Here is a 15,328-nt window from a genome sequence, read left to right as displayed (position 1 = left end):
TTAAATATAATGCTTGAATTCTTAGTCAAATTCCAAAAACAAAAACAACCTTTTAAAAGATTTTTTTTTTTAGTTCTCAAAATTTAGCTTGGATTTTAAAAAAACCATGGATGGGAAGTATATAGCAAAGAAAGAAATTTGAAAGTAAAAGTAGTATCCATAGATTTAATTTTAAAAACATTAAAAAAAATTATTATCAAACGGAGCCTTAACTTTTGTTTAGGATAAACGGTGTGTTCGGTTTAAATTTTCAAGTATTTACTTTTAAAAATAAGTCATTTTGAAAAAAAAAATTAAAGTATTTGACAACCATTCAAATTAGCTTTTGAAACATTTTCAACGTGTATTTTAAATAGTTTTTATCAAAAGAGTTTGAATAAAAATAAATTTTTTGAAAAACAATTTTTCTTTTAGTCATTCTAAACATGCCCAAATTGTATATCATATTTTGTTCAACATGTCTTAAAACTTGTTTTTTGTTTTTGAAAATTAAGTCTGTAAACGCTACTTCCAACTTCAAATTTTATAATTTGTTATCTAATTTTTATCAATAGTTTAAAAAATCAAATTAAAAAACAAAAACAAATAAGGAAGACCTCATTTGATAACCTTTTTTTTCTTTTTTTAAGTTAAGCTTATAGACACTACTTCTATCTCCAAATTTCTTTCTTTCTTATCTACTTTTCACCAATAGTTTAAAAAACTAAACCAAATTTTAAGAACTAAAAAAAGTAACTTTTAAAAAATTGCTTTTATTTTTGAAATTTTTTTAATAATTCAACCATTGTATTTAAAAAAGATGTAAATCATTGTAAGAAATGTAAATGAAATAGACTTAATTTCAAAAACAAAATGGTTACCAAACGATGCCGTAATGATTACCAAATAGGACCTAGATGGTTATGAAACGGATCTTGGTCAACCTACAATGTCTCACAAAGGAATATGCCTTAATTAGTTAACATTCCCGACTTCAAAACATTTTCGTGGTTATCGACATCATGACTAATCGGTTCCATCACATCCCATCAAAATATTCTGGTAATTCAAAAGGTACAAAAACCAAAATTCGACAAAATACATACTTCACAATGCTTTTGATCAGCAACACTATCTATTTACAAAGGCTTCCGCTCTTTCTGTATTTGTATTGATGTCGTGATTTAAACATGGAGGCAACTATACAAAGATTATACACTGTAACTTACCTTCCAATTTTATTTCATTGCAATTCTTCAGTCTTCACAGGAGTCCAGTTATTTCTTGATATTGAATTCTTCCTTGCATGTGAAACAAATCCAATAATGTATCCAATGAAGGCTCCAAGAACCAAAAGACTTGCTCCCATCACAAACCAGGAGAATGAAGATTCTAGCATCTCATTCCTAGACGTCGAGTTTGTAATACTACTGTTGATGAATTTTGAACCAACTCCACCATTCAGAACTTGTCCAGACGCCAAGATCTCGACAGAATCGTGTACCTCTCCATCATGATTTCCAACATAAGAGATTGTAAGCTTCTCTTTTGTAGCAACCAATCTGGTGTACCCAAATTCGCCTCCACGGTACATCGACCGTTTCGGTTGTGGGAAGACCGGGTCATCTGGGTGGTTTGGTCTTGGCTCCCAGATTGGTTGCCAATCTTGTCCAGCCATTCCGATGACAAGATGGACAGGTAATGCCTCCCAGTCTTCCCCATCCACACCCATACTTCCACAAGTGTAGTTATTAAGTGGGCAAAACCTCTCATACCTATGGACGTGACCCCATAATGCCAATGTCACATTATTTTTCACAAACAATGGTTCCAAATGGTGCAGCATTTTCTCCCTCAATGGGGTATCTCTAAGTTCGTTGCTTGTTGTATACATTGGTCTATGCCCTTGCACTACTACGAATGGCGTCTTCTTCCGATCAACGGACTCCAAATCCCGCTTAATGAATTCATATTGGCTACTTCCTTGAAGGAAATTGGTTTCTGTTGATATATACACAAAATGCACCGATCCCATGTTAAAAGAGTAGAAAAGGTTTCGAGTAGGCAAACTGTGGCTTTCAGTAGGTTCTGAAGAGTTTCCTGGCATGTTGAACTTCATACTATATGGCACCCCACATTCCCCTCCCCCGTCTTTCCCGTATATCCCATTTGCCCACTCGGGTTTCCATGGCTGAAGAGGCCAGTCATATTCATGATTGCCAATACATACATGGTATGCAACCTTAGATGCCACAGGTTCAATCTGATGGAAGAAAACGTCCCACAACCACGCATGACCCCTTGCGTAGCTGATATCCCCAATGTGAGAGATAAATGCAGGTTTGTCACCAAGCGCTTCAATGTCACGAAGTATCCACCTAACCGTAGATATGCTTTCCTCCTGTGTTCGGACAAAGGTTGTGTATGGTGTTGCAGCTCCCATATCACCAAAAAGGAAAGCAATCGTTTCATCCGAGTCCTCATTACGCGACACGAAGTTTAGAATACGACTCCAACCTTTAGAATCACTACCAACCTGGTAAATGGAAACAGCATTCCATTACAGTTCAACCCCCATCAGTCAACTCAAAACAAGAAAGAAGCACCATCAATCTTATTTCTTATTTGAATGCATCCAAAAATGAGATTAGGCCTTTAACATTTCAACTCTTGATTAGTCAACCAATAGCAATTCATGAAGTAGAATAGAACCATCATATAGTACTAATGTCTTCCATGATTTCTCATGGCTATACCAGAGCAGTGTACGAAAATGAATCAACATTTAAAACAAGCTGCAGAAATCCTCACCAAACAACTATCCTCAAACCAATTTGATTAACTGCTGAACTACCAAGGCCAATGATCAAAACTCAAAGGCAAAAGCATAAAAAATTCCACCAGAATCCAAAATTAGGCAAAAGAAAAAAAAGGTACCTGATAATAAACCTTAGCTCCTTTCTGCAATTTCTTCATGACAGCATCATGAATAAAACCAGGATCTCTCCAACCAATGCTATCATTAGCAGGGGAATCGCACATGTGCTCCCTCTCATACCTCTCAACACGCGCCGCGACAATCTGATCAAGCTTCTCCTTATTTTCCCCATATCTCACGTACCTTTCCGATCCATCCTCCGTCACAAACATCACTCTCATTTCATCATCGTAGTCCGTGAACGCCAGATGGATCTGCTCCGGGCCGCCACCAGGGGAGAATCGGAGCTCCCCCGAGGCGGCAAGGAGGTGCGCAGTGCCAGGAAGAGGGTTGTGGTCGTGGTCATGATGCTTGTGGTCGATCTCCGATTCGGTCCACCGGAAAATCCTGAAGGAGTAATTGGATCGGAGGTTGACTAAGGGGATGGAAACAGATCCAGAGCCGGATTGCCATGAGGGAGAAGAAGAAAGGAAGACGTAGCCGATGAAATGCTTATGGGAAGAATTTGGGGGCGAGTAAATTCCAAGCCAGTCGAGCTTGGAAGGGGATTCAATTCCAGACCATTGGATTTGAACTGAATCACCGGATTTGGAGAGAATGGAAGGGGAGACAGAAATGGAGACCTTGGATTGGATTGAAATGGGGAAGAAGGAGATGAGAAGGATGAGAGGGATGAGATTATTCATGGATAACAGGTATGGAGGAGGAGATTTACAAGAAATTCTTAGTTCTTATTGATGGAATCTGAAACAGAGGAACTGGGCATATTCTTCATCTGGATGCTTCAATGTTTCTTACTTCACTTTCATTCATCAATTTCCGCCATTTTGATCTGTTTTCTTCACAATTTTTCTTTCTTTAATGCAAATAAAGGGGTTTTCGTTTTGGGATGGATTTTATTAAGAGGTTGAATTATGATTATAAACATGGATGTTGATGTCCATTGATATTTGTGGACACAATTTTTTTTTTTTTTTTAAAAAAAGAGTATTCTAAAAAAAACTATAAAAATAAGAAAAATTATTTACATAAAATACTAAAAATTTTGATATTCTTTAATAGATGTCTATTAGTATCTATCTATGATAGAAAGTAATGGAAGTTTATCATTGATAGAAATCAGTGTCTATCAATATTTTTTTTTTCTGTAAATAATTTGACATTTTTTCTATATGTGATAGATATTACTAAACATAATAGATTTCTACTGGTGTTTATCAATGTAACTAATAGATATTGATACAAATATTGAAATTTTGCTATATTTGTAATTGTTTTGGTTCATTTTCTTATATTAGAAAATAACTCATAAAAATATTAATTTATATTTAAGCAAATATCAATTTATGTTTGGAAAATAAATGACCCATTGATATTAGGAGTGTTAAAAAAACTCAAAAAAAATCGATCAACCCAACCCAATCCGTGTGTCTTGGGTTGGATTATCAACTCATTTGGATTGGGTTGTGTTCAAATAAATGAAAATTTTATGGATTGAATTGGTTCATGAGTTAACTAATATAACCCAACCCAACTCAAACCAACTCGAATTTATTATTAACTTCAAAAAATATATTTTTTATTACTTATAACACAATTATTTATACCTATATTGATTTTAATTTATTTGAATTCTAATATTTTTTTTAATAATTTACTCTTCAATAACTTCTTTGCATTTTAGAAAGAAAATTTTCACTATATAAATTGAAATTAAGTCATTAATCTTAATTCAATATACGAAAATAATTAAATTAGATTTTTACATATTTACGTTTTGCATTTTTTAGAATAAAATTTTAAATAAACGACCCGATTAACCAGAACCAACCCAACTTAAATATTTTATGGTTGAGTTGAGTTCATTTTTTAATAAGGATTATTTTGGTTGAAGAAATCCGAACAATTGAGTTGGGTTTAAAAAGTCTTTCAACCCAATACGACCAACATCTTTTTGAGTACTTTTTTAACCGTGTAAATTCACTTTTACCCTCAATTTTAAACAAAGACCTCTCTCTTGAACTTCTTCCTTAAGGCAATGTCAACTGAAAATCCTATTTCCATTGCATTAAACTTGAAATTCATTCTCTGGAAACCTTATCCCGGTTGGAATTTAAAAGCCTTGTAAGCTAATGAGTTATTTATTGATTATTTAATTAATTTATTTGCAATAATAAATTATCTGCTATAGTTAAAATTGAAGGTTATATAAAGTGTTGTAACTTTCACGGTTGACATATAAGTAAATCACGTTAAAAAAATCTATATTAAATATAATATAAATATATAAAATATGTTACGAGAATCTTTTTTTTTTTTTTTTTAGGAAGAGATTACGAGGGTAAAATCTTTTATCTCCCTAGTTTGTCTTTTTTTTTTAATAAATATCTATTTTACCATTTCTAGATGGGACACAAGACCTTGAATGTAGGTGTCAATTGAGTCTAAAACAACATAAAAATCTATCTAAATTATTTCGTGTGTTTTCTCCTATCTTCACACAATTCACCCCTTCCCCAAGCCTTCTTCTCCGACCACTGTAGCTCGACTTCTTCTACCATTTCTAGTGCTTCCAACCACCATAGCTCAAACTCGATTGCCATACTCCCGTCAATTTTAGGTAAGGAATCAAAATCGAGTTTGAATTTATAAGGAATCAAAATCGAGTTTGAATTTATTGTTTTGTAAAGTAATAAAAGAAAGCAATAAAAGTGTTTTGGAAATTAGGGTATTGAATCCATTAATTACTTCATTAGATTTACTCTAATCAAATTTATGGAATCTTGAACATTGTACCTAAATCTAGAAACTTAACTCAAGATTACTTTCTCTAAAAAGTAACCTATTCTCATGCAGCTTAATTCAATAACTATGAACAAGGCATACTCATGAGAATGAAATACGATATCATTAAAAATTAGGAACAACGTATATCAAATAACTAAATATGCCTTGTTCCATTAACTACAACATATGAGAGTAGAAGTATTTAGGAAATTAGGAACAAGTCATTAAGAATTGTCATAAAAAACTTCACTATAAATCTAAATATGGACATGAAAGATTAATAATGATTTAATGATATAGACTTGATAAAACATTCAACCTCTCAATTAAATATTGAACCTAACAAATTATCGATGGCCAATAAATGAGAATGAAATACGATATCATTAAAAAGCAAAGAGTTCAACAATATCCATGAAAAGAACCAACCTAAATTCATAACAACTTCATTAATACCCTAAAATAAGCAAGTTTAGCCACTCATAGCTTGCACAAACATATTTTCATACATCAATTCAAGTATAAGATTTAGAGAGAAAAAAAAAAGGGGATCCGAAGAAGAATCCTTCAAGCTTGCCTTTATCGTCACCTTGGGAGCTTGAACAACCTTCGAAATATCCTTCAATTTCTTTAACTTTTTGAATTGAAAGAATACAACCTCTAGTAATCCTGAAAGATCACAACCTCAGATGGTGTATATAATTATAGGTAAATTATAACAAACATATCATACCACAACATATATCGAAGTTCCCACAACATGAAAACAGAACATATCTCATGAAAATAATATCATGCTCATGCATCCTCTTTAATCATGTAAAACATATATAAGCAATCTTGGAGAAACCAACAATAACATTTTCAACTTGGTACTTGAGATCGTAGAGATTTCGAAGGAACCTCACCCAATAAGTAAATATCTAGTGGTCTCAAGCATTGATGATGGTGGATCTACGATTGAGGCTTCGGGGAATGAACAGCAGCACAGACGAAAGGCGATGCTGAGCATCAGTTGCGAAAGACAATGATGAGATCTGCACGTAGATGGCTGTTCAGAAGTAACCAACGGCTGGGCACGACCTCGCCACTAGTGGACGACATGCGGACTATCTGCAGGTCAACGACGGTGTCTACCACTGGAGCTTTCTGCAAATGGTTGTGAGAAAAAGAGAGATTTTTTTTTTCATGAGGGCTAGGGAAAGGAGGAAAAAGATAAACTCCAAGGGCTGCGTGCAGCTTGGCTTGAGCGATGGCTCCCCTCTTTTTATTATACATATGTACATACAATACATACATACATATATATACATAAATACACACACACATCAAGATAATTCAATTAAAGATCTCCAGTGGTCCAATAAAACGTGGACTTAGCCTCCCCTTCCTTTTAAACCTCAGAACACCCATCATTGGTACTATTTTCAAAAAAACCTTGTCACCCATCTCAAATTCCAAGTCTTTGCGCCGAACCATTGCGATAACTTTTCTATCTATTCTTTGTTGTTTGTATTTGTGCTCTAATCTTCTGGATAGCCTCATTAGTAGTTTGCACTAACTCAGGTTCCAACATTTTTCATTCTCAACCTCATCTTAATATTCAAAGGACCTACAACTCTTTTCGTATAGAGCTTCAAATAGCGCCATAGCAATAGTAGCCTAATAATTATTATTATAAGAAAACTCTGTAAGATGCAAGTGGGAGTCCTAACTCATTGCAAACTCCAATGCGTAAAGTTGAAGGAACTCTTAAACAAGAGTATCCATGAGCAGATGCAGATATTTCTGATTTCATTGTGACAGAATTACCACACATATATTCTAACAAACAGATATGCATTGTAACACTAATTATAGACATGCTTTAACAATTAAAATACAAAATACTAGGTAAATGTACCAGTTAAAGACATTCTTCTCGAACTCAGTCCAGTGGAAGCGAACTCCTCTACGCTCCTTATCGTCCAGCAAACAGTCGCCTAATAGCACCACGGTCGTCTACACGAACGGTAGCACACGAACCAACAGCAACCGGGGACGACACCACCACTCGAAGCCCTCGGTATTCTCAGAGTGAACCTAAAGGGTGGACTTTGATGGAATTGGTAGAAGGAGGAGGAAAAGACGATCCTGTAGAACGAACAAGCAAGTAGGAGATAGTAGATGACTATTGTATAGTCGGGTGCTTATCATTTAGGAAAATATACACAATCGTGTAAGTTTTACTAAGTGATTGTCTAGCAAATAGTAAGCGATTGTTTAGGTCTTCTCGGCGCACTAAGTGATCATTTAGAAAAGGTAAGCGATCATTTAGAAATCGTGTGCGATCGTTTAGTGTGCGGGTGTACGATCGTTTAGGACTATAGGCACTATCGCATAGGCTCTCAACGCTAAGCGATCGTAAAGTTTTCACACTGTGAGCGAATTTTCAAAACTCTTACAAAATGAAAACAATTTTCATTTTATTCTTTAGTTACAAGAACCGAATTCGATCTTTCCATTTCGCACGATTCCAGAGAAATTCTCGGCCAATTATCTCATAACTGCCTAATTAATTAAATAATGAATACAATCATATATCTACTATAGTAATTTCAACTCTACTTGATATAAATCATATTTATATCCAATTTCCTCTAAAATAATGTGTGTCATACATTAAGTCAATTATATCATATATAATCAAACTCCCTCTTGTCAATTTGAACATTTCAAACTGACCCAAAAACTGATTTTCAACATTATCCAAGCTACCAAGGGGACCTTATGAACCTGTGACTCGAAGCTTCAATAGTACGTGAATAACTGACTAAACTCTTTAGCCACGAGATCCACTATCCGTTAACTGTCAGGCATGCCACTAAAGACCAACAGCTGAACTCTTCTTACCACAAATATATTTCTGTGTCCATCAGATATAACCAATCATGAGTACGATGACCCTTCATAAATGCTCGTAAGTATAGCTGGGCCAATTTACAATTTTGCCCCTATAGTTACATCTCATTCCTTAAGTATCACTGATTCCTCTAATGAACAATACAACATAGTCCAACTATGTGTGAACACCTCTCGAGCCAAGAGAAGGTGTGTAGTGCCACATTGTTCAAGCCCTGGAATCAGCCCTTAAGAGAGCTATCTATCTACTTGTCTCTACTTGGGGGAAGGGGAAGGAGTGAATTCCATCTTGTGTAGTTGAGTTTCCAGCTCCCAAATCAAACGAATCTCTAAAGTGATAGGTTTGAGTCAGCGACCTGGCCACTCGCACCCATGCAAATCAAAGGACCGCCCCCAACGGTAGAAGTTCCCAACTCACTCAAGATTGAGGTCATGTTACCTATGGTCATTCTAATGAAGTGAAGTCTCTGTCATGAACGGTGTTATATAACGAGACGTTAATACTTCGTAGTCAGATCTTATACAAACTCTTTGTATAGGACATCTCCGCTCATATGTCCCCTACATGAATGATCAGGATCAAACCACCTGTAACAAGTCACAACACTTGTGACCATTCCACAAAGCGGGCCGCATCCGTAGTGTTACCAGGATAAGATTTCCCTCCTATATCTATATACTACAGATCATTTTGTTTATAACTTAAGACATGATCCACTTGTATGTCACCATATACATGCTTAAGTTACATCCAGATAACCAGAGATTTTAAGTTTATTGATTTGTGGTAAAGCAAATAAAACATTCAACTAAGCAAAATCAAGAAGTGAAGTAAAATATCATACATTATACATCACAAGCGTTCGTAAAAACTATTTACAAACTACAGGACACGAGACTTTAGGGCATCAACCCCAATATAAGTGCGTAACATATCCTTTAAAGTTTGGTTCAAATGCTCTATTTGGCCATCAACCTATGGGTGAAAAGTTGTACTAAAATCTAACTGAGTACCTTATGCTAATTGGAGACTCATCCAAAAAGTGGATGTGAAATGAGAGTCTTTATCAGACACAATTGAGATCGACACCCCATGTAGTCTCACCACCTCTTTCATATATATTTTTGCTCGCTTATTCACTAATAGTTAGACTTTCCAAGAATAAAATATGCTGACATGATGAGTCTGTCTATTGTAACCCATATCATATATGACATTTTCTTGCCCTGGGAAAACCCACAATGACATCCACAGACACGTTTTTCCCACCTTCATTCTTGTATGCTTAAGGGCTATAACAACACTGTTGGCTTCTGTCTCTGGCTTTTACCTACTAACACACCACACATCTACTGACAAACTCAACTAATTCTCTTTTCATATTATGCCACCAGTAACAATGCTTTAATTCTTAATTCATCTTGGTACTGCTAGGATGTATCCAAATCGGGAAACTATGTATTCGGTTGTATGTCCTGAAACTTATGATTTGTAAACATTAAATATATTCTATTTAAAACTAAAGTTGTTATTGAGGTTATTTAATAAAATGATATTGAATATATAAATTACACCCTTTTAACCCTAAATCCAATAAACTAAGAACCCCTAGCTATAGCATGAATACTTGAATTTTATGTGGAGAAATAAAAGTTTATAAGGTTCGAGTAATAGCCAAAATGGTCTATAGTATAGGGATAAGACTGGTACCTTATCCTGGGGACACTATGGGATGCAACCCACTTTGTATTTGATACAAACGATGTGATCCTGAATCGTTAATGTGGAGATATGCAAGTGGAGGTGTTATATGCAATGAGTTTGTATAAGACTGGACCACGAAATAGTCACTTTTACTTTATAACGTCGTTTATTATTAAGACTGACTTTTTTAACTCGATAACCTAGATAAATAGATCTTAATCCTTAGCTAAATATGAAATTCTGTTTATTCGGGATTAACCTGTAATCTGCATGTGTGAGAGTGACTCAACATTGTCGACTCAATAAGTCTTCCATTTTAGGGGTAAGACTGAGTAGATAGTTGGAGACATAGTTCTGCAAGATGAAATTCATTCCTGCCCAATTCTAGGGATAGTAGATAAGTTGTTAAGTACTGATTCCAGGTCTTAAACAAGAGGCCCCACCCTCTCATTGGCCCAAGAGGGACTTGGTTTGGTGGTTGGACCACAAACCAATTTTTCATTAGAGAATCAATGGGACTTAAGGAGCAAGATGTAATTACAAGGGTAAAACAGTAATTTTGACCAACTATAATTACGAAAAGCATGAAGGATCGACTTACTAATCATGGTTAAATCAAGTAGGCGAAAATATATCTACAGTGAGGAGAGTGCAGCTACTGGACTTTAGTGGAGTATCCCGGCAGTTAACCAATGTTGGTTGATTAGGTTAAAGAGTATAACTGGTTAATCTCAAATCATTGGAGCTCATGATCTTTAGGTCCATTAGGTCCCCATACTAGCTCATACCAGACTTAACATTAGGACAGTGTGATGTAAGAATTTAAAACGTTCAAATTCGGCTTAGGGAATTATATATGCGATATAATTAACGTATTAGTTTAATTGTGGAATTAAACTAATTGGAGAGTTGTAAATATTTAAATTCAATTTAAATATTGTATACATGAGTGGGGATTTATGTTCGGGATAGGTGTTTTATTAATTTAATATTTGGTATTTATTTAATTTACAATATTGTATACATGAGTGAGGATTTATGTTCGGGATAGGTGTTTTATTAATTTAATATTTGGTATTTATTTAATTTACTTAATTTAATTGTTTAATTAATTATTTAAAATTAATTATTTGAATTAATTTTATTAAGCTTAATTTGAATTTATGAAATTCAAAAATTAAAAAAATAAAATGGTTTTTAAATTGATTTTATGAAAAATAATTTAAAAAGAAAGGAAATTTGGAAAGTGGGAAAATCCCACATGTTCCACTCATTTAAACACCTCAATTCTCACTTTGTATATGTCAATTTGGTGTCAATAAATCATGCAATTAGGTTGCATGTATTTTCTCCTTAAATTGGACAAAAATCTAATGGAAAAGGGTTCATGCAAAATTTACGATTTGGAGAGAATTGTTCTCTCAAGTTTGACACACCAAAACTATCAAGTTTCTCAAAATTCCCTTAAATTTGTTAACAAATTGGATCCCACAATCCGTTCTAAGGCTGAAAAATAACGGAGAAGACTTTAATAGTGGACCACAACGAGTTTTGTGATCAGAATTTGGCAAAGGGTTTCTAAATTTTTTAGTTCTTCAAAGGTTTGTATCTCAAACCCTAATTCCTTGATATAAACATGCATGCATGATCTTCAAAATTAATGTAGTTAAAGTACTTAAGATCCAAATTGCTTCCGCATGCTTGTTGTGAAGTCTTTTAATTGGTATTAAAGCAATTTTAAGCACTCAATTTGCAATAATTTTGGCTTTATGGGTGCTGATTCATGTGATGAATGTTGTGGTGGCTGAAGTAGATATATTTCAGTTTTGGCATCAAAATTTACCTTCAATTTAGTTGTAATTATTGTAATTGGCCCCCTTGTTTATTGGCTTTAATGTGTGAAGAAGGATCAACAAATTTTTTAGAGTCATTAGAGTTGAAACTATGCTGTAATTTGAAGTTTTTAGAGCAAGGTGCAGCAGAAAATGCAGCAGGTTGCTGCTTCTGTCAAGCAGCGTCGCGACGCTCCTTCAATAGCATTGCAATGCTGTCCTTCAAATTTTTTATGTGCGCGAGAGAAATGGTCCAGCTGGACTGTTTTGGGTCAGTTCAAGCATATTCCAATTGGTTCAGCCTATTTTGGTCCTGTGAAGCCTAATTTCAACCCTTGGAAGTCCAACATTGGCAGCGGTCTGCGAAGAGGGATTCAGTCCTTGGTAAAAACTCTCCATCTGCAGGCAGCCTGGTAGGCTATTATGTGGACAGTCTCTTACCAGTCGCTTAAACCTCGCCCAAGCATTGCTGAGAGATTCTTCATCTTCTTGTTCAAAATTTGTTATTAATTTCCTTCTCCTAGCATTCTCAGTTGGTGGGAAATACTTCTTCATAAACTTTTCCACCACTTGTTCCCATGAAGTTATCTTTTTCGGTTTGAGAGAATATGCCCATTTTCTTACCTGATCACACAAAGAAAATGGAAACAGAGTTAGTAAAACTTCTTCGATAGAGATATTCGGGAACACAAAAGTGTTGCAGATTTCTATGAAGTTCCGAGGGTGGGCGTGCGGGTCTTCGCCACGCCTTCCTCCAAACTGCCCAGCAGCCTGGATCATCTGCAACATTACCGACTTCATTTCAAACCTCAATCCATCTAACGTTGGCCTCATGATTCCTGGAGAGAAATCATAAAGGTTGGGCGAAGCATAGTCCCGAATGGGTCTATTACGGTCATTCGCCAGAAGGATGGGGTTGGCCATTATGTTGTTCCCGTTCGCGGCCTTTTCTGTCGGTTGTTCTGCCATTCTTGGAGTTTTGTCTTATTGCTGGTGGTTGTCTCTCAACCTTCGTCTGAACATCCTCTCAATCTCCCGGTCGTAATTCGCCAGAGATTGAGAATCTACAAAGATATTAGAAAAATTACCGTTAGAACACTATTTTGCCAAAGTCCTCGGCAACGGTAACAAAAACTTGATGTGTTATTTTATGATGTGAAATTATGGAGCAAAGGCGATGATGGAATTGCATTGAGCACTCAAGTTTTCTCAGTGAAATCCAAGTGTAAACCCCACTAAGTTCTTGGTAAGTCCAGGGTCGAACTCAGAGACTTGGGAAAACAGGTTGCGGTGGTAATTTTTAGAAAACTTTGTGGTAACCGGTAACTCAAATAGTTGTTTGGTTTTATTGATTGCGGTAATGAAAAATAAACACATGCGACGGATTTGAGAAAAGTATGATTGTGTGATAGATGCACTAAGTATGCAGATGAACGGGTTGAGAAGGTCTTTAGCTAGCGTTACTTGGGAATGCATCAGACTATGCGATCATGCTACACCCATGCACAACAAGTCATTTCCCAATGCAAATGCGGTGCTCCTAAATCTAGGACGCATGTGTTGAATGCAAAAGTGTCCATAGAGCTTATTCCTAAGTCTCCACTCTTTTCCTATTCGGTGATGCAAGATGCACAAAGGTAAGGTGACCGCATACAATCATATCCTATCTCTAAGATGCATGCGATGTGTTAATAGCAAATAGTGCTTATTCCTAAGCTCTTATCTCTTGATTATGCATTCTAATCTGACTCTCCCGAGCCTAGATTCTAACCTGACCTTTCCAAGCCTAGATCCTGTCCTTAGACTACCCTCCCAAGTATCTCTAATGAACGAATGAAGCATACATAATACATGATAATCACATAGAATGAAGATCCCTAGTTAAGCTAGCTAAGTGCTTCTTAACCCATTCAACAGATTTAGCTACTCGTGCGTAAATAACAGAGAGTGAACAGATATAGAGAAGTAAATTCCATTTCTATAAATGAGTTTGAATACAAAATAAAAATGGAAGATAAAGGTAGAAAGCTTGGTAGTAATCCCTTGCTGACCAAGGCTTTTACACTGGCAATCTCTATTCGGTTCAAAAGATATTCCTGCTTCCGCAGAAGTTGGCCCTCTCTCTGATCTTGAAGCTTCCAATGCTCTCCCAAGCTTACCGGAACGATTTATCGGCACAACTTCCTTCTCTCGCTTCCGCCTTAAAATAAAAGAAAATCTAAGAACAAGCTAAACTATCTAAGGAATAATTTTCTAACTCTCCGAATTTTGGGACTTTCAAACCCCCTTTTCTGGAGGATGCCTTTAGTATTTATAGAGCTTCGGGTGAAAGGCGGATTCTCTCTTATGATTGCACAGATGGGATGGCTTTAATTCTCTGACTAATGCGCCGAATATTTATCACCGAAAAGTTGAATGTACTTGTTATCGTTAGCGGCTGTCAACTTAATTCAGATTCAACCGTCATCAGCTTTCTATCCCATCGTGATTAATTATGTCTTTTACCTAGATGCGCCCACCAAGTTGCGCCGGCTCTTTGCGGCAGTCCTTCTTGAGCAGATGTTTGCAAACACAACTCAACGCAAAGTCTTGCGATAATGCTGCGCTCGACCAATGATTTCCCATGATCGCTCTTTTTGTCTTGCGTCAATGCATATTCTGCATAAAAATACAAAAATCAACTGTTTCTATGCGATGAACGCATGCGACCGCAATATTATGAATTTGATGTTTTTTGGATATAATCTAACATGTTTTATCAAAGCAAGCCAACATTGTTTAAGAACTTAGCACTATGATAACGTGCATTCCTGCCCATTAAGAACTTAGCACTATGGTATAACCTTTTATCAGTCAACACAACTTATGATCTCCTCCATTAGGTTGCACCATGAGATTCCCATGTTTCACCTACGTGTCATGTTTAGGCGACCAACTATTCGAAGGGTTGTGACTTGGGGATCGAAACAACGGAAACTCCAAAAATGGACAGGATCTCTTAGGTCCACCTTCAACATTGTCTGTCCCTCGGTAGCTTGTTGATACCGATCTCTGGGATTTGAAAATTGTGGGTTACACTTACAAGAATTACTAACACTTCTTGACCAAAGAGCGATAACTGAATATTGTAGGAATAAGAGTTATTCTGGTATTAGTAATTAGTCAAGGATGTCTTCATCCAGTGAT

At 35.8% G+C, this 15,328-nt stretch overlaps 1 protein-coding gene, 1 long non-coding RNA gene and 1 other non-coding gene across 3 annotated transcripts; 1 reads left to right on the top strand and 2 right to left on the bottom strand.

Annotated features, from left to right (window-relative positions):
• Window positions 1-946: 946 nt before the first annotated feature.
• Window positions 947-3,840, bottom strand: LOC120079833 (putative inactive purple acid phosphatase 2). The gene is made up of 2 exons (XM_039034251.2): window positions 2,917-3,840; window positions 947-2,515 (listed from the first exon to the last, which is right to left on the bottom strand). The coding sequence occupies exons 1-2, from the start codon at window positions 3,601-3,603 to the stop codon at window positions 1,223-1,225; spliced, it is 1,980 nt and encodes a 659-aa protein (XP_038890179.1). The 5' UTR covers window positions 3,604-3,840; the 3' UTR covers window positions 947-1,222.
• A 2,229-nt stretch (window positions 3,841-6,069) lies between these two features.
• Window positions 6,070-7,034, bottom strand: LOC120080358 (uncharacterized). The gene is made up of 2 exons (XR_005482486.2): window positions 6,613-7,034; window positions 6,070-6,373 (listed from the first exon to the last, which is right to left on the bottom strand). It is a non-coding gene; the product is annotated as an uncharacterized LOC120080358 (long non-coding RNA).
• A 5,523-nt stretch (window positions 7,035-12,557) lies between these two features.
• Window positions 12,558-12,664, top strand: LOC120080689 (small nucleolar RNA R71). Its single transcript, XR_005482638.1, has one exon. It is a non-coding gene; the product is annotated as a small nucleolar RNA R71 (small nucleolar RNA).
• Window positions 12,665-15,328: the final 2,664 nt, after the last annotated feature.

The sequence above is a fragment of the Benincasa hispida genome, chromosome 6 (genome assembly GCF_027475165.1).
Source record: "Benincasa hispida cultivar pf3 chromosome 6, pf3_genome.v1.1, whole genome shotgun sequence".
NCBI lineage: Eukaryota > Viridiplantae > Streptophyta > Magnoliopsida > Cucurbitales > Cucurbitaceae > Benincasa > Benincasa hispida.
Note: the sequence above shows the minus strand (reverse complement) of the source record. Positions and strands in the feature narration are given on the sequence as shown.